The sequence below is a fragment of the Citrus clementina genome, unplaced genomic scaffold (genome assembly GCF_000493195.1).
Source record: "Citrus clementina cultivar Clemenules unplaced genomic scaffold, Citrus_clementina_v1.0 scaffold_3, whole genome shotgun sequence".
NCBI lineage: Eukaryota > Viridiplantae > Streptophyta > Magnoliopsida > Sapindales > Rutaceae > Citrus > Citrus x clementina.
This window is the reverse complement of record NW_006262339.1, coordinates 3,639,549-3,659,304: the sequence shown is the minus strand read 5'-3', so window position 1 is coordinate 3,659,304 and position 19,756 is coordinate 3,639,549. Positions and strand designations below refer to the sequence as shown.

At 35.5% G+C, this 19,756-nt stretch overlaps 3 protein-coding genes across 4 annotated transcripts; 2 read left to right on the top strand and 1 right to left on the bottom strand.

Moving 5' to 3' along the window:
* Window positions 1-65: 65 nt before the first annotated feature.
* On the top strand, window positions 66-5,280 carry LOC18049171 (probable serine/threonine-protein kinase WNK3). Of its 2 annotated transcripts, none has more exons than XM_024187952.1 (8): window positions 66-191; window positions 1,693-1,730; window positions 1,879-2,106; window positions 2,180-2,403; window positions 2,488-2,645; window positions 3,492-3,672; window positions 3,753-3,890; window positions 4,002-5,280. In XM_024187952.1, the coding sequence occupies exons 1-8, from the start codon at window positions 162-164 to the stop codon at window positions 4,787-4,789; spliced, it is 1,785 nt and encodes a 594-aa protein (XP_024043720.1). In that variant the 5' UTR covers window positions 66-161; the 3' UTR covers window positions 4,790-5,280. The 2 variants fall into 2 exon arrangements, with proteins under 2 accessions (XP_024043720.1, XP_006439931.1); XM_006439868.2 differs by lacking the exon at window positions 66-191 and adding an exon at window positions 1,164-1,556.
* Window positions 5,281-6,925: 1,645 nt separating this feature from the next.
* On the top strand, window positions 6,926-8,826 carry LOC18049170 (elongation factor Tu, chloroplastic). Its single transcript, XM_006439867.2, has one exon. It carries the CDS (start codon window positions 7,153-7,155, stop codon window positions 8,602-8,604), a length of 1,452 nt encoding a protein of 483 aa, XP_006439930.1. The 5' UTR covers window positions 6,926-7,152; the 3' UTR covers window positions 8,605-8,826.
* Window positions 8,827-11,926: 3,100 nt separating this feature from the next.
* Window positions 11,927-15,863, bottom strand: LOC18049169 (protein DEHYDRATION-INDUCED 19 homolog 6). The gene is made up of 5 exons (XM_006439865.2): window positions 15,604-15,863; window positions 13,959-14,101; window positions 13,536-13,613; window positions 13,194-13,423; window positions 11,927-12,362 (listed from the first exon to the last, which is right to left on the bottom strand). The coding sequence occupies exons 1-5, from the start codon at window positions 15,680-15,682 to the stop codon at window positions 12,260-12,262; spliced, it is 633 nt and encodes a 210-aa protein (XP_006439928.1). The 5' UTR covers window positions 15,683-15,863; the 3' UTR covers window positions 11,927-12,259.
* Between the last annotated feature and the right edge of the window lie 3,893 nt (window positions 15,864-19,756).

Sequence of the window (19,756 nt, the reverse complement as noted above, 5' to 3'; positions counted from 1 at the left end):
AGTCAACTAAATTATATATTAATAATGTGCATCTCTCTTGTCATTGGTTGATTAGCTGGAAACCTGGAAGCTCCCATTCTCATTGTTGCAAATCAGAGTTGCATCCATTCGACCACCAGTAGCTCCCTTTGCAAAACAGCTTATCTGCCACCTTCCCTCCTATGTCCGTCTCTTCAGAAAGGCGATTCCCAGTAAGTTCTAGTCCCCCATTCTTAATTTTTTATTAAACTTCTAGTACCATTGACGAGACGAGATGAGCAATGAGCTTGAAATTTGACTTTTTGTTGTATTTGTTGGATAACGGTCATCAACAGCGAGATGACTTTTAGTTTTTTTTTTTTTTTTTTTAAATCTCTCAGTGAAAAAGGATGGTCAAAATTAAATTTTAAAATTTTCTCACTTAGTCTCTCTTAATATTTCAAATTAAATAAAAAAATCAGTGTAATTGTAAATAAAGTGGAAAAAAATCCAATTGATATTTTGTTTCATGAGAAGTTGTCGTTTTGCTTCTTTCTTTTGTTGCCCGAGTACACGCCTCTCTGGTACAAGTTTGAGACGCTAAAAATACTTTGTACGCTAAATCAGCACTTTACTTGAAATAACAAGTAACTGTAGCGTTAAAAATAAAAATATTATATTGTTTGGATACTGGACCCTTTGGGCTTTTTGAATCTCCTTACCTGATTCAGTTTATTGGAGGTTGCTAATGTTACAGATTCTGTAACATACGCACCCAATGCATGCACCACACCTGTCCTGCATATGGAGAAAAAGCATGCAATTGTTTTTTGTTTGGTAGCTAGCTAACCAATCAGGAGCTGGCTAAGTTGGATCTGTATGTTACAGAATCTGTAACTTAGCCAGCTCCCAGTTTTATTTTAAAGTTGACAGACAGGTTACTCAATCCTAAAAAACCTAATCTTTTAAAACGTGTATATAAGAAGAACAGGTGGCACGTCACCACAATCAGAGCAGAGATTAGACCTGTTTCAATATTAGAAACTCGGAAGTCGGAATACTAAAACATACCTTTCCAAAAAAAAAATCATTCTTGTAATAAAACAAATATTAATTTAAAACAGCTCATATAAATTTAAAAAAATTAAAATTTAAAAATATATGGTAGAAAATAAAAATAATAATAACTCGATCACTCCCACGTTCCCACATGAACACAAATCTGAACTTTTTGCACGCTGACGCAGATTTGTTTTGTGTTTTTTTTTTTTCAAAAAAGCTAATCAATCAGTCAAGAGTCGGTTTTGCTGATTTTGGCAGCCATCAAAACGCTTCACTTTGACGAAACATAAACGTACACAAACCCCTCACGCATCCCCCACGCGCTGCTGTATTTATTCTTCTCGTCTCTCTCTTCATTTTGTTTCTACTTCGGACGTTCATAATCATACAAAAAAGTTTTAGTTTTTTTTTTTTTTTTTGGGTGTTCGGCGAGTGTGAAAAGACGAGAAATGCCGCAGGATACGACGTCGGAACAAGACCCGGACGACTCTGATGCTGAGTTCGTTGAAATTGATCCCAGTGCTCGTTACGGTCGAGTCAGTTTTTTTTTTTTTTTTTTTAATTTTTATGAAATTTATCATTTTCGTGAGGAAGATCATAGGTATTTTTTAGTTTACAATTTGGGTTTATTTTATCGGCACTGTGCCTAATGGGGTTTTTTTTTTTGGGCAGTATAAAGAGGTCTTAGGAAGAGGGGCTTTCAAAAAAGTGTATCCTTCTTCAATGACTTTATTTTTATTTATTTGTTTTTTAAATATCGAGTTTATTATGGTGAATGGAACAAGTAGTTCAGTATGAAAAATGATTCATGCTTGGAATTGGTATTTGTGCGTCCTTGATCAAGCTGTGGGAATTCAGATACAGAGCATTTGATGAGTTGGAAGGAATTGAAGTAGCGTGGAATCAGATTAAGGTGGCTGATCTATTGCGTAATTCTGAGGATTTGGAGCGTCTCTATTCAGAAGTTCATTTGCTTAAAACTTTGAAACACAAGAACATTATCAAATTTTACAATTCATGGGTCGATACCGAAAACGAACATATCAACTTCATTACTGAGATTTTCACTTCTGGGACACTGAGACAGTAAGTTTTGGTAATTTGCTATAGTACTTTATACTTGAATTCTCTTAGATTTTTATATTTTAACAACGTTTAGGTATCGAAAGAAACATAAGCATGTTGACCTAAGGGCATTGAAGAAGTGGTCTAGGCAGATTTTAGAAGGCCTTTCTTATCTTCACAGTCATGATCCTCCTGTTATTCATCGAGATCTCAAGTGTGACAATATTTTTGTTAATGGGAATCAAGGTGAGGTGAAAATTGGTGATTTGGGTTTGGCTGCTATTCTTGCCCAGGCACGTTCAGCTCATAGTGTCATCGGTAAGGACTTTCCCTTTTCACTGTTTTTGTAGCATTTTCTGAATGTGATCTCTAATGAGGCTCAGTTGGATGTAACCTGAATAGGCACACCAGAATTTATGGCACCAGAGCTATATGAGGAGGAATACAATGAGCTCGTGGACATCTATGCCTTTGGCATGTGCTTGCTCGAGTTGGTGACTGTTGAGTACCCATATGTTGAATGTACTAATGCTGCTCAAATTTACAAGAAAGTGACATCTGTAAGTCACTTGAGATCTCTGGCTTTTTTATAATTGTTGTGTATTTGTTACTGGTTCAGATCATTCGTTACTCATGCTTTATGGAAGATGTAACTTAAATACCTGTGTGTTAGAACTACGCAAGTGTTACAATCACTAACTTCAAATGAAGCCTATATGGTTCGTCTAGACGCTCACTGTTTCTGATTAGCTATCATTTGATGATTCTTATGTTGATTTAAAATTTCTAGCTGTAAGTCATGAGTTAAGGAATTGATTATATATATATTGATAAATATGTCTTTCTTACTTTTTGATAATTGACAGGCTTTCTTGTCTCTGAATATCTATGTTAACTCGAACTATGTACTCCATAATGCGACAGTATTCTGTACAGGATGTAATGGCATGGATTGTCCATTCTGTTGAGATTTTATTTGTACCTGTTTGCTGATTGGTTAATATCCCGAGTTTTCAATTAGATGAATCTTTGTGAGCTAATTGGTAAAGAAATCAGTTGCCAGTTCTCTCTCGCTCTCTATTGGTATTAGCATTATACAATACCAACAAATAATGTTTGAATCCATTGCACGATGATTTAGAAATTATAATTGGATTCGGGTTTCTCATCAGTTTAAGAGACCATATGGTTGTGTAGCCATGGCAAAGATTCTCCATTGACCCGTTGTTACATTAATAATCCTTTTCCCTCTTGACATGACTATTTGTAATCAATTATGAAACATTAACTGTAAGTATCTGTATATCACGTACTCTTATTGTTAATTCCTATTTCTATATCACCAATCTTTCTTTCACCAAACAGTTAGCCTTGTGATCATCATTGTGGTTCATTTTCCTTTGTAGGGAATCAAACCAGCATCATTGGCAAAAGTGGCAGATAATGGAGTTAGAGCATTTATAGAAAAATGCATTGCAGAAGTCTCTGAACGGTTGCCTGCTAAGGAACTTTTGGGGGACCCCTTTCTCCAATCAGAGGATGATGAGAGTGTAGGCCGTTCTTTACGAGTAAAAACTCATTACTCAGGTGAATTTGGTATTCAAGGGTTTCCACAGTGGTTGAAGACATTTTTCCTTTTATCTTTACATTTTTCATTGCTGTTGCAGCTGAAACTTCTCATCAGGTAAATCTCGATAAAATTGCATATGGTTCTTCTGCCGAGACAGGCAGAGACTTTACAGTGCAAGGTCAGAGGAGGGATATTAACACCATTGTTCTGAAACTACGAATAGCAGATTCAACAGGTTCCTTCTTGCTCTCTATCTCTCCCCTTCCTCACATGTGTGACTGTTAGTATTCGTTTGATTCCATATCCAGAAAATTAATTTTCAAGTACAAATTTTTCCATGGTTCAGGTCATTTTCGCAATATCCACTTTCCTTTCGATCCTGAGGCAGACACAGCATTTGCTGTTGCTAGTGAAATGGTTGAAGAGTTGAACCTAACAGATCAAGACGTTTCAACAATTGCTGCAATGATTGAGTCAGAAATTCAGTCCTATATTCCAGACTGGGAACCTAAGGAAATTGCTGGAGATAGGATGTATGAGACAATGGCAAATTTAGGCATCTGTTCTCCTAAAACCAATGATGAAGCTTCCGTAATGATGAGTGAGCCTAACCGTTCGCCCAGTGGTCTTCAAATGGAAACATTGCCATCAGGTCATAAGTATTGGTCTGACTCCCCGAAGGAAACTAATAGAAACTCTCAAGGCAAGTCTGCTACTTCAAACCAGTACAGCTTGAGTGAACACAATGAACGAACTCCTGATAGTTACAGAGATGATGACAGTCCAAACAGTGCTGCATCTCTTGAACAGTTGGAGGATGAGCACATATCTGACTGTGTTGGTAATATTGGCTTAAAAGAAGGCAGTGGAATCACCAATTTGCAACTTGACAGCACAACCCATCAGTTGGAAGATAAATGTGAAATATTGTTAAATACTGAATCAGAAGGTTTCAAGCATGTTGTGGAGAAATTTGAATATCTGTTGGTAAAGCAGCAAAAGGAGGTAGATGAGTTAAAGAGGAAGCACGAGTTAGCTATATCAGACTTTCTAAAGGAGCTCTCTCCAGAAATCCGTCGAAAGATTTTAGGTATGTTTAAGCTGAAGATTCCTGCATTTGGGACGCACTGCTAAGTTGCACGTGTTTTCAGAGCTAATTTGTAACTGGGAATGAAACATAATCTTATACATCTTATACAACGGCAGAAGATATTTCATAAGCAGCTCAAATACTTTTTATACCATTGGTCATATTGGGAAGCATGATTTGAGCAGCGTAACATTGTGCAGGGCAACAAGTCTTAAATGAGACTTGAGAGAGAGCACAGCAACGTAAGCCAAGATAAACATAATTGCTGAAGGAACCGAGTGTCTCTTTTGAGAGTTACTCCCGGCGGTCCCATGCACTGAGGAAGCACTGCTAGTTTTATTTTCCACAAATAGAAGATGCTCTGCACTGCGATGTTACTTTGATAATTTTTGGTGTATTATAGACACGAGTCACGTGGTTGTTGTTTGTCTACATTTTGGTCTGATATTGTCATACTTGTACATATGGTTTACACTTACACTCAAAAGTCTTTGTGTTTCAATGCTGTTGAAATGAATGAGAATGTGTTTCAATCTTTCTGGTGAATTGACTTGTTTTTGTGTTGTTTGCTTCATCTCTCTTACTTATTTTTGCATTGCTTGAATTAAAGAGATCTTTCTCTGCTTGAGCTTGAGATGTTGAGAAGCCTTTGTAATGTTCTTTTATTTATTATACTCCTGGAATTTATAAAGACCGTCCATGTTATCTCCACATAGTACATACATACTACGAACTACAAAGCTATCTATTTTCAGTAGCATTTGAATCATTGAAAGTTTTGGGTTTGGCTACCTTACAAGTGCATTCATGCCGAAAGGACTAAGTGGAGGTGGGCAGTTATTTCATTTTATATGGGTTGTGGCTGTCAAGACCCGAAGGTTTTATGGTGGATTTGAAGACCAACCTTCGTGTACTCAAATCAAACACGCGGCACAAGAAGAGGCTTGACTTTGTGGGCCTACCATTACTAAAACCATTTTACCATCACCGTCACTCACTCACCTCGCCCTGGACCATAACTCTCGCCTTCAGGGATGGCAAAAAATTTCCGCGAGTGCGAGGTTTTGAAGTCCTTTATATTGAGTATCGAATGTAATTATATCTTCGTTTTGTAAAATGGATTAGATTAGATATGAGTATAATTTTTATATTTGTTAATTGGGTGGGTTGGATACAAGTATATACTACTAATACCTATACCTGTTCACTAAACTCTTTAGACTATTAACTATGTATTTGATTTTACTATTTTAAAAGTTAAAATTAATAGCTAAATCAAATAAGTATTAAAATAAAAAATTTTAAATCCTAAAACTTAAACATTAGCACTTAGTAGCTTATTAATGTCAAGTGGAGACTTTTGTTTTCGATCCAAATATTTAGTAATACGTTGATTAAAATTGAACTTAACAATCATCAAATTATAATTAATATTCATCTAAACTTGAAAATAATTTTTTAAAAATATTTTAAAATAAAGTGATGCATGTTTATTTAAAGCTAAATAGTGAATGTATCATTTATTTTTAAATATATAAAGATATCAAAAATGTTAAGGGGATACAGGGAATAGGGGATTGGGGGTGGGGGGGGCATAAGTTTTTTTTTTTTTTTGGTTTAATGGATGATGTAGTGGGTAAGGATTAGTGCAGGGATGTCCTCTACTAATTGGGTACGAGTACAGGTATTAACGTCCCATCACAATATATGATTCGTTGCCTTGCCTATAGTCATGAGTCATGATGACACCAAATTTTAACATTAAGAGTTTTAAATTAAAATTAGACAATAATTCTATCATACGAGAGATTGACCCTGTCTTTTGACACCCATTTTTAATTGAAATTATTTAAATTATTTAAATAATTTATTTTCATTATTTTCAATTCAGAGAAAAATGATTGAATCTGAAGCTCAAGCTAAAACAAGACACATAATTTAAGAAAAGGCAAATACAATTTATTTCATTTCTTTTTTCATGCAGAAATTCAATTAAATACTTGAATAAATTATCCTCTTAATAAACACTCTTTAAAATAAGGAGGAAGAGAGTTACTAGTGTAATGACCCAAATAGACCAGACACGTGTCAGTACGTAACTAACGTTGCATAGACTTTCTATGAGACCAAAGGCAAACTTTTCAAAAGATGAGAAATGGAAATACCCATTCCACAAGGCTAGTGATTAGTGAACAAGGCAGGAGTGGATAGAACTCATGTGAGGCCCTCTTTTGTCTTGCCAGCAGTAGGAGATTAGATTTAGTAGATAACATACCAAATCCTTTCTTCCTCTCCTTCATTTTTTCTTCTTTACCCCGAAACCCTCAATCTCCTTCAGTCCTTCTTTCTCTCTCTCTTTGAGACAAAAGCGCAAACGCTTTCTCTGCACTCAACTAAAATACAAAATATGGCAATTTCAGCCTCAGCAGCAGCCACCGTAGCCTCCACTTCTCCAAAACTCACGCACCCTCACGCCTCCGCCTCTCCTTCAAACTCTTTACCCTCCACCACTGCTCTCCGTGCTAAATTAACCCCATCCAATCTCTCCTCCTCCTTTCTCCCCCCATTCGCCACCACCACCACCGCTGTTACCGTCACAACAACTCGCCGCCGCTCCCTCATCGTACGCGCCGCTCGTGGCAAATTCGAACGCAAGAAGCCCCACGTCAACATCGGAACCATCGGCCACGTCGACCACGGCAAGACCACTCTCACCGCCGCCTTAACCATGGCCTTAGCCGCTATGGGCAACAGCGCCCCTAAAAAGTACGACGAAATCGATGCCGCCCCCGAAGAAAGAGCCCGTGGTATCACCATCAACACCGCCACCGTCGAGTACGAGACCGAGAACCGACACTACGCCCATGTGGACTGCCCTGGCCACGCCGATTATGTTAAGAATATGATTACTGGCGCTGCCCAAATGGACGGTGCGATTTTGGTGGTGTCCGGTGCTGATGGGCCAATGCCACAAACTAAAGAACATATTTTGTTGGCTAAGCAAGTGGGTGTCCCTAACATGGTTGTGTTTTTGAATAAACAGGACCAGGTTGATGATGAAGAGCTGTTGCAACTTGTGGAATTGGAGGTTCGTGAGTTACTTTCTTCTTATGAATTTCCTGGTGATGATGTGCCTATTATTTCTGGTTCTGCGCTCTTAGCTTTAGAGGCTTTGATGGCTAATCCTAGTATTAAGAGAGGAGAGAATCAATGGGTTGATAAGATTTATGAGCTTATGGATTCTGTTGATAGTTACATTCCTATCCCACAAAGACAAACTGATTTGCCCTTTTTGTTAGCTGTTGAAGATGTGTTTTCAATTACTGGTCGTGGTACTGTGGCCACTGGCCGTGTTGAGAGAGGTACTATTAAGGTTGGAGAGACTGTTGATCTTGTGGGATTGAAGGAAACTAGGAATTTCACTGTAACTGGGGTTGAAATGTTTCAAAAGACTCTAGACGAGGCAATGGCTGGGGATAATGTCGGGTTGTTACTTAGAGGTGTACAAAAGGCTGATATTCAGAGAGGGATGGTGTTGGCCAAGCCCGGAACAATTACTCCCCATACTAAGTTCCTGGCCATTGTGTATGTGTTGAAGAAGGAAGAAGGTGGTAGGCACTCACCTTTCTTTGCGGGTTACAGGCCTCAATTTTACATGAGGACCACTGATGTGACTGGAAGGGTGTCTTCTATTATGAACGACAAGGACGAGGAGTCCAAGATGGTTATGCCTGGCGACCGTGTCAAGATGGTTGTGGAGCTTATTATGCCAGTGGCTTGTGAGCAAGGGATGAGATTTGCCATCAGAGAAGGAGGAAAGACTGTTGGAGCTGGTGTTATTCAGTCCATCATTGAATGATAGTACTAGGAACTTTCATGGGCAGTGGATTATCTTTTACTTTTTTGAGCGGTGTTAAACTTCATATTCTTAAGTTTTTATGGAATTAGTTTCACCATTCTAGGAACTTCCAGAACCTAATGTCATATAATTTGCAGTTTTGTTCTTATTTTGCATTGAACTCATGTCAAGTCTAGTTGGAAAATGTTCATGTGATAATTCAATATGACTCACTTTTCCTCAGTTGCTTCAGCTAATGTTGATTTGCCTGTGGTAAATATTTCAACATAAGAAAGAAAAAGTTCTGGTATTTCTGATGGTGCTTATCAGCAACTTGTTATTGTTTTCTAACTATGTTGAGTATTGATAAAATATTTGCGGTTGGGTGCTCCTTATAGTTCAACCCAACTTATATTCATGGTTGAATTTTATATGCTTCTGATGATAAGAAATATATAAAACAATTATGAGCCCGCAGCTGCAATTAAAACATTTTCTTGCTTATCTTATATTTTTTTATTCTCGAAATCTACCAGTCAGGCCTTGCCTGTGTAAAGGGGCCATTTTTCTCCTCACCTGATCAATGCTTCTTTCCTTCTTTATCCATACTTAAGCTTTGTGCATTGCTCTTGGTAATCTACTTCTATGCTCATTCCACCAAGTTACTAACAATATTCACAATTACCACCACTTCCTCGATAGTGAATGGATAAGCCTCCCTAGGAAGTCAGGAAAATCCTATTTGATCAGGAAAATCCTACTCTGTGTGCTACAGTAATAAACAGTATCTATATTTTTGTATTTCTACTGTCTTGATATGGTTCAAATAGTAGTGCTACCCCAAGCAATACGGGGAACAAACAATTTTTAGCAAATTGAGCTCTCAATTATAACAAATGACATCTTGATATTTGAATTTGGGATGGACATGCTGCTTTCAGTTTCTAATATAATCAAGCTGTCTCATTTCTAAAATCTCCTGAAATTTGGAAGAAGAACACCATCGACACTTTTCGCAGGGATGTGCCATGCAAACTGTAGTAGACGTGAACCGGGTAGATACTTCTATTGGCTATAGAACATGGCATAGGTCAGTAAACCTAACGATAATGGTTGAATAAGAAGGTCGAATTCGATCTTCATTAAACAGAATTTTGGACGTAATATATGGCATCATCGAATTCTCCTCTACTCAGCCACTATAAAATGCACATTTCAAAATGGAGAACTAGACATACACAATTCACATTTCTATTGTTAGCGGGACTTGTACATGTATGATGCCATATGGAGAGTGTAATTGGCTACCTTACCCATCAAAATTACCATCGAATAATCCAACCCAGTAAAATAAAAGAAGGGCTATAACGCCTAGATAATACTGACAGTTGTTTGCTGTAGGAATTTCACCAGGCCTTGTGTCACAAGGATCAGTTCATTCTCAATTGAAATAAGGCACTTGTTGTGTGTAGTGATGTGGGAGCAAAATACACCAATAAATAATAGAAAACCATTAACTTAATATCAAATGTTCTAGAATTGTTATAGCTTATAAAGTGTAATTAGGAAAAATATGAGAAAATAGAATATTTTTAGAAAATGAATATGGAAATGCGTTTGAAAAATATTTCAGAAAATGTTTCTTTGAAATAAAGTTGGAAATGTTTTTGAAAGAATTTTTAAAATGTTTTCTCATAAATATTTTTAGGAGAATGTTGAAAAAAATTTCTCAGATTGTTTTTCGGAAACGTTTTTTGACCAAAAAAAAAAAAGTTTTTTTTTGGGAAAAAAAAATAGATTTTGAAAATGCTCTTCCTTCAAACCCAATCGATCCCTCTGTTCTTTAATGCAAGCCCTTTTTTTATAGCTATGGCTTCGAAAGACATCAGATGCATGCTTTGCATTCAATATCAATGCATGCATTGTTTGCATAATCTGCATACATTTCACAAGTCATGCATTTATTCTAATACGTTTCACAAGTCATTTATCTAATTTGCCAAGAGATAAAGAGCATTCGATGGAATCACTGAAATACACTTGCTTTTGGATAGATGTGTGGTAAAGAGGGTTCGTGGTACCTACTCCCACCCTTTCTCTTCTGCTTTGAGAACCGCATGAATGGAGAGTGGGCAGAAGGAAAGGAGGTCATCATACAGAGTTGCATACTTACTTGAGTAGTGCAGGAGACTGCAAAATGTGTTGAGTAAACTCCCCCAGCGCTGAAAAAGAACAAACGAAACTTCATCCTTTTACAATAAATATCAAATGCATGCATTGTCCATGCATTTAATCCACAAGTAATTCACATTATCAATCATGTTCATTCAATTGTGATGCATGCTCATCTAAATAAGCCTCTTTAACCTGTTATTATCAACTAACTCCTTGACTTTTAAGTGTAAAGCAAATAAATAACCGATATATGTGAATAAAAAGTATATGTATACGATTTAAGATTTACAATTTTAAACTACATTTATTATTATTTATTTAATTTTATAAAATAATTGATTCTCCACTGCCTCGTTTCACAAGGTATATTTTTATGGGCTAAGGTCCCCTTAATGGACTTAGCCAAGAGTTCAATGCAAATTAAGTCACACTTTAATATACCCGTACGTTTCACAAGGTATATTTTTATGAGCTAAGGTCCTTTTAATGGACTTAGCCAAGAGTTTAATGCAAATTGAGTCACACTTTAATGTACCCGTGCCTTTTAAGCTACAGCCTATAGTGATTGCTCCAACATAATGGCTTAGATCTGATATGTAATTTGTAATGATTTGAAGTGAAAATAACAAAAGAAAAGAAAAGAATTTTAAAATGATCATATAGGAAAATGTTCTTTGGACTTGAATAAAATCTCTAGATTTCATTTATTTCCATCAAGAGTGGCTTGATTTGGGAAACAAATTTTCTCAATACTTTATTTTAATAGCTTCGGGGCTTTTTATAAGAGTCAATGGGTAACGCATGATTACAGTACTAACCGCTTATAAACAACAAAATATACAGTCAAAACAATAATGCATGGAATGCGGAAATAATGGGAAATAAGGCAATATTGCACATGTCGTTGGTGGACCACATGTCAAGGACCCATTTAGTTTCAGAGCAAACTGAAGACTAAGTTCTAGACTCCTCTTCCCAGGCATGGTCCAAGAATGTAGGAAGCTTGTTAATTGCTTGGTTTAATGCTTATCCTTCGGAGACAACAGAGTCCGCCGTAAAATACATACCATTTGGCTTGGACCGCGCCTAAAGACCTAACATCGAGTTTTATATGGTAACAATAGTTATTGTAGAATACGCAGATGAGTCTAAATGGGAATCTGAAGACTGGAAATAACAAGGAGATTTAACTATGAGGATGGATCAGAAGAGTTTACTTATACACCATATAAATTATAAAATGAAGGCTTTACAGTCTACAAGCTCCTAGATTTACAGATTCACATTCCCTTACTTCATATAGCCACCGTTTCTAGATACCTTGCTAGAAGAACACCTCATATAGAAACTATTTCACTCCCTTAAATCGTGCATCTGAACTAAAACCCCAGTAGCTGGCTTGTAATACAACATCAGTGGTAAGGGCCAACAGATGAACCGCCACACAGGCCTTTGCATCTTCTGCCAAACCTTGTGATAGATACACAAGACTCAGGAAGACCTAGAAGACAGTTGACATGATCAACTGCTGAACAAATGTTGCTCTCTGCATTTTTTCTTCAATGTTCTCTTCATGCCCATCGTCTAGCAAAGTTCCCCCGGCACTGCACAAAAGGAATGCATTCAGTCAATAGCAAGTTTTGCATCATTTCAAAATATTCTCGTTGACACTTGTATTTGGTTATCAGCAGGACTAGCAGGATACTTCGAGGAATATGAAAAAATTTGATAAGAGCAGTTTCAGGGTACACCTGATTCATTCTAGCATACAACTTTCATGACTGAGCATCAAAAAACCAGAAATAAACCTACCATGGGATATGCTATTATGTAACTGAGATAGATGGACAATAACGTTCTTCAGTTTATTGGTAAAAAGGCAGATTATGGTACAGCTACTATTTACAGCTAAACAGCAATGGAAATGAAAAATCTTTTGAATCAGCAGAGTTTCCGGCGAACTGCCTCAATGGCCACATGACGCTCTACGCGTACATCTCTTCTCAGGGGAAGAAAAGAATGAAGAGTTGAAGTAAATGCAAGAAAATCACACAGCAGACCAGCAAGTAACAGAAAATCACCTCGGTTCCAGAGGAAGAAGCAACTTCCCAAACAGTGGCAACAGAAGCATCAACAAAAAGCTCAGGACAGACGGAAATTAAAAACTCATATAATCTGTTGCCAGTTAACAAGAAAAGAAAAGGGGACAAAAATTGCAATTATTCAAGTTTCTGGAGTGCATGATAAAATTACCCCATAAAACTATGCAGAAGGAGAGTATGGAATTCTTCTTTCTGGTTTCTTATAAATAAATTCCTATTACAAGCAACACATCAATTTTAAAATGCATTGTGCTAAAAACTGAAATTTTGTTTGCTAGCTTCTTAAATAAAAGCTGTGACCACAGTAACTTATATTCTGAGGAAGGAGGATACCTTTTCAAATCCGAAGCTAAAGAGAACTTATTGGTACAATCATCTTTCTGGATACCTTTGGTGTCTGAAAGAGTTCCACTGCAGAGAAATGGTGATAGCAGCGGATCAGGTAGAGATTCAGGAGCATTTCCCCTAACAATTGTGGGTGAACCAAGAAACGAGCTCAGTTCCTTGCCAAGCATTGCTGAACCACCATTCCTGAGGCCAGATTTCAGACATTTTCTCCTGCGCTGCAAATCATAAAGGTGTTCTTTATTGTATCTCAAAGCACTTAAATATACTCAAAGAGATCATACATATACTAAATTTCAAACCTCTAAGATCCAAAACAGGCAACAGTACCTTTAACGAACTAGCATGTTGTACCATAAAATGTTCAGCAGCATCTTTTCCTAGGTTTGCTGCGCACAGAGGACAAACCTGAGAGAGCGACAATGAAGCAGCCACCAAATTCAATTCAAGGTAAGATATTGGACATAACTAATTACGTGCGGTAATGCGGGAAATCCAATTATCTCCTCACATTGTTCAATGGCATTCATAATGGATTATATGGATACCTATCTCTTTAATGTAATAAGAAAGAATTGGAAAATGAATATCACATGTTCCAGGAGCAGGATCAAGGAATCAAAGAAGCGTCTAGATTAACAATATTAAGCAACTTACTATCATCTAGAAATAAAATCAGAAATAAATGATTGACAATGAATGGCAAAACACATAGATGTAAAATGGATCTATTAGATAAAGAAAAGCACATACTGCATTTTTCATTTCAAAGCAGTGCTCTTCCTGCAAATGGCTACAGATCATGTGAGCTTCAATTTCAAGATAACAGAAGGGGCACGGAAAGCAAGCTTTTACATCATCATCTATTTCTGTTTCATCCACTATTGAATGATTATCTGCGTGACACATAAAATAGTTAGGAAAAATTGTTTCCTAGACAATATTCCACAATTTAAAAGCAATATGTAAGGAAAAATCAGCTTAAATCCATGGTCGCAAACAAAACCATCGTACCGAGAAGGAAAATGAAAAAAAGAAATAATACGTCCACTTCGAAAGAATACAGGAAATATACATAGATCAATCACATTTGAAATATGGTAATATGGTCTCCTTTATACACTTTAAGTGTTGTACGATTGTCTAGCCCAATCAATGGTAAAAACACCTTGAATCTAGGGAATTCAAATACACGGCTGACTCCTTCTAAAGCAATTCTACAAATGCAGATGCCATACTGGAATGTAGCCATCGGTGCTTTGCAACAAACTAGAAAGCAGAACACTCTGTCACAGTCGAAAGATTCAGGATCATATCCAGAAACAAACTCCCACACTGAACACTATTTTGACAGTTCCAAATGAAAAACCTCTGATTGCAGCAGCTAGAACCTAAAGAAAACTTTATCAGCATTGCAAACCTCTGATTGCAACGGCTAGAACCTTAAAAAAAAACTTCATCAGTATTGCAAAATACATCATAAAATGATGAGAAATTTTGGTCTCCACCAACCATAATCATCCTCAAAATTTTCATGCACCCATCCTCCTTCCTTAAAACTCTACCAGCGACATATATGCATAATTGATTTTCGTACCACATTTTTTTATTCATTTTTCAATCAAAACATCAGATTCTCACCTTCATACTCGTTGTCTCCATAACTCAATTCATCATCTTCACCTTCAGCAATGCAATTCTCCTTACAATCATGTTGATCACTAACTCTGGATAGACCCAATGAATCACACAAGTTTTCCTTCAACAACTGCAATCTAATTGCCTGTAACTTATCGAAAGAATTATCAATCTCATCCAACAATCTGTCGCGACGTTTAATCCTATCATCATCAGTGTCATTCAACATACTGACCGGCATCTTCTATCACTTTTAGGGAGTGATTAGGCTCAAACAAATCAAGATTCTCCTTAGCTGCTATCAAATTTCTGAACCCCATTTTTAGATTAACAAAGCCTATAATAAATGAAAATGATCTACAAGATTCTCTAATATTAACCAACTATAGAGTTGCATCCAAAAGGAATATCTTATCTCCAATTCAACACAAAAATTAAATCTTGCATCAAGAAAGGGAAACAATACACACACACACACAAACAAACATACATGGAAGTAAAAATGAAAATATTTGATTATATATACTTTCTTCTAAAAACACATGAATTTGAGCCAACCTAATACTAACTCTTTTTTGAAAACTTGAACGTATCATCAAAACAAGAATAATAACTTATGACCCAGTAGCCACATACTTCCAAATAAGAAGCCAAACAATAAAACTTGTTTATATATATATTCTAAGGCATTTTCCAAACACATAAGCAAATGTAAACAAAACCTGAGCCCAAAAGGGTAAAAAGAGAAGAAAACAAGTACCGGTGTTGAGTCGTGAAGCTCGAACAGCAGAGAAGTGCTTAGCAGAGTGGACTCTCGAAGCCCAGAAGTCAATGTCCATGATGGTATCAGCTTACTGGGTGCACACGTCAGCTTTAACCGGCGATAAACGTCAGGTTCCGGTAACAGAGTCAAGGACTGATGCTGCTATGCACTGAGAGATGACGATTAGATTGTGGCGTGTTGTTGAGAAGCTTAGTCATATAATCTGTGAAGAAGCTTTTCTGGCACACAAAAGCTACTTTAGGGATGGTTGACACGTGGTAAACTAATTAAATGTACATCCCCACACTACATACTGTTATTACGTGTGTGGGTGTAAATTACATGAATAAATTAATTGTTTTATTTTTCCTCAAGGAGAATTATATGACTTGTGTCATCTATTACTTTATTTTCATTACCTTTTACACAACATATGACCTAGGGTATTAATTTTTAAGAATGAAAAATTTTAAAATAGATAAGAAGTAATACAATTATATATAAAGTAATACAATTATATATATATAAAATTAAATTTAATGAACTATTATTTATATAGTAATTTATTAAAATAAATATACATATATTATAATATCATTTATTTATTATATGACTAACATAATATTTGTAATGTATTTTTGAATTTCTCGTAAAGAATAATAGCACAGTAACACTTTAATTCTATTTTTTATTTTATTTTTTTTCTAATTATGATTTACATATAATAATCTAATGTTCCCCTTTTTGGTTTACAATATGGTGGGTCATGTAAATAAAATGAGTCATATAATGCAACCTTGTTAAAGAATGGGCTATAATAAAGTTAAGAATAAATCAAGGATAAAAAAATACAGACTCTAATAGAGTATATTTTTTCTAATAATATATTAAAATCTTTTTTTAGCCCTTTAATTTTTTTCATAACTTTAATATGGTCAACATTTCCGAGATCTATGACTATATTAAAACTAGGGATAAGTTAAAAGATAAAAATGCACAAACTTTAATAAAAATATATTTTATTCTTTAGTATATAAAAATTTATATTCTTTTAACTTTTAGTTTATTTTCGACCATATTTATGGTCAAGGATCTCCGATTAAAAACTCATTATACATATAAATAGTACGGATTTGGTCAAAGATTCTAAATTTTATTAAAGTTTAAAAAGAATTATTAAGCCTGGTAGTCTAATCATATAATATAATTATACTACTAAACTATATAACTTAATGATTCATTACATTTGTATAATTCAGATAAACCAAATTTATATAACGTTGCACGTTAACAAAATTATCACGGGTGACTCAAGTAATTATCACTAGCGTAGTGTCAAATCCAATTTGGGTTAAAGTCTTTTATTATGGCCTAAAAAGTCTAGTAGGGTTTGATTAGGTGATTGAAATCTAGTAATGGTGGCAAGAATAAGGTTAAATGAATTCAACTAGAATTACAAAACCTAGATAAAGACAACCTAAGTGAGTCATCATGTTGTACGAAAAAGTTGCTTTCCTGTTAAGAATGGAATATATTAACAACTTCTAGGGGCGGTGCATTACACCTAGACAAAAGGGGGCTTTTTTTTTTTTTTTTTGAAAAGATTGCAGGACTCAAAAACCACAGAAGCAAATTTTTAACTCCCCTACTTCAGCTGTAGACTAAGATTATGACGAATGATAACAGACTAAAGAGAAAAGCTGAAAAAACTGAGAAACCCAACTGATGTGGGTTACTTGGAAGAGCCACTGATGACCCACTTTTCAGCTCTCATTTTGTTTTTCAGAGAAAAACAAAAGAGAGGACCAGACAAAAGGGCTTAACAACAAAAGAGCAAAAGATTAGTGACGAAATTCGTTATTCGTGGGCACGGAAATATTTTGACCATCATGACTCAATTTCAGAAAGAAGGCCAATTAAACCCAAGAAATTGGTCTTCTTTTTCCTTAAAAGAGAATTGTTTGCAATCCTGACTCTTACCTAACTCGCCCCATTAAAGAACGTGCCACTAATTTCTTTGATTAATCACATGGCGGTTTCCCTCTTGGGCTTCAGATGGGCCACTGCTTCCACAACTCTGGTGGGCTGGACGCACCTTATGAACGTTTAGAGGCCCAAATCATAAGGAACAAAACATAAGATGAGGAATTTCATCTCTTTTTTTTTCCTAAATAATTATAATTATAATAATTTATGGTAAATAAAAAAAGTGACAGGCTGACCAAACTGCTATGCGTCAGTCATATGATTTTATTGAACGGACATTTGTGCTCCGCACAGACAGAGGTGATCTCTCTAACTCAAAAGAGAGCTGTGGCAGCTTTAGTCAAATTGTTATGATTAAAGTTATTAAAAAGGGTGGAAGAGAGTGATGATTACAATCAGCAAGTGCTTTTGATTATGTTCGTCTAGCATGGGAATGGAGATCTCGTAGCTGGGGCTGCCCAAAAGAGTCAACCCCTTAACTTTTTATCTTGATTAAAGAAAAGGTAAAAGAATATATGTATGCATAATTAGTAGCACTCATCATCATCAATATCATATAAGTCAACAAATTATCAATTTTGAGTTATATTCATTCTTTAAAAAAATTATTGTAAAATACAATAGAGTTATCCCCAATATTTGTTGAGAAATTTACTCTCACAAATATACGGAAAGATGTTCACTCTTTTGAAATTTGAGAAAATTAAATTCGTGTAAAGATTTAAATTTATACCGTTAATGTATGTTGAAGGATGTGGGTTACTATTAGGCAATGATAGTAAGTGGCGAGTTATTTTTAATTTAAGTTTTGACTTTGAAGATAAATATATATGAAAGTGGATCGCGGTTAAAAGTAATGACAAACAAATTTCTCTTAATATTTTTTCTTTCATTTTCTCTCTTAGAAAAATAAGTAGTCAAAATTGAATTTTATTTTTTGGTACTGACAATCAAGCTGAACTTTTTCACTAAATTTAAAAGAGTAGGAGAGACTAAAAAGTTAAAAAAAAAAATACTGGAGAAAATTCTAATCCAAAAGGATAGATAATGTCAAGAACCAAAGCCGCAGATGCAAAGAGAATATTCTAGTATTTGTGGCGTACGTAATAGTTTTAGAGAAAAATGGAAGGGCTTAATTGTTTTGTCATTTCATATATAATATCATCGTCATGATCAGCAAGCTAACAGTACGCCCTTTTCACCAAAAATGGAGCGACAGTGGTTCCGTGGCATAAAAGCAAAGCCTGGACATGCCCTTAATTTGTTAGCAGACTGATCACCGTAATTAGGGATGCAAATTGGTTCGTCCAAGTTGAATATCTATATATCCAATCCAATTGAACTGAATAAGAGATATAGATTTATTTACCTGATTTTTAGGTTAAAAAATTAAAAACCCAAAAAGGATCTTCAACAAAAACGTTTATTCTCAAATCTACCCTGACAACAAAATTATGGAAAAATATTTTAATTTTGGAAATTTAGAAAAACATTCACCTGTAACACCACCGTCCAGTCGCCGGCAACATTGTTCCCATGGTGGCCTTGTCCCCAGTGACTGTGAAAATGGTCTTATGCTGATAAATTTATTAGTACCATCGGAATCATCATCTCGTGATCTATGCAACGTTATTGATCTTTCAGCAAAAACGAAACATTTGTGGCACTAATGCGATCCAAAGGGTGGTGGAAACTTCACACTGGCGTCAAAGATGATATTGTGACGTGTATTGCCATGACTATCAAACTCGTCGGACGCCGCCGACATTGACTCAATTCGCATTGCACTTCACCGTTCCTCTAATTGACAGTCACCTCAAGTTACGTACTACCACCACCATTTAGCTTTCTATTGACAAAATTCAGTATCATTGGGTCGATCGTGAATTTTCGAATCCAATGGTATTGGATTCATCATTATTTGGCTACTTTTTCCATCGTTGGCAGTATCACCGCGGGCAATGGAAAAATACCACCAGCGATATTTATTTATTATTATGTTTTTATTAAAAAATAATTTTAATTACTTTTTAAAATTAATGATTTTAGGAAATATAAATAAAAATGAATAAGAATTTATTAATATATACATTATTAATTATATTGTACTATATTAATTTGTTATATTATTTTTTGAATTTAGAAATACAAATTTAATGTCCAC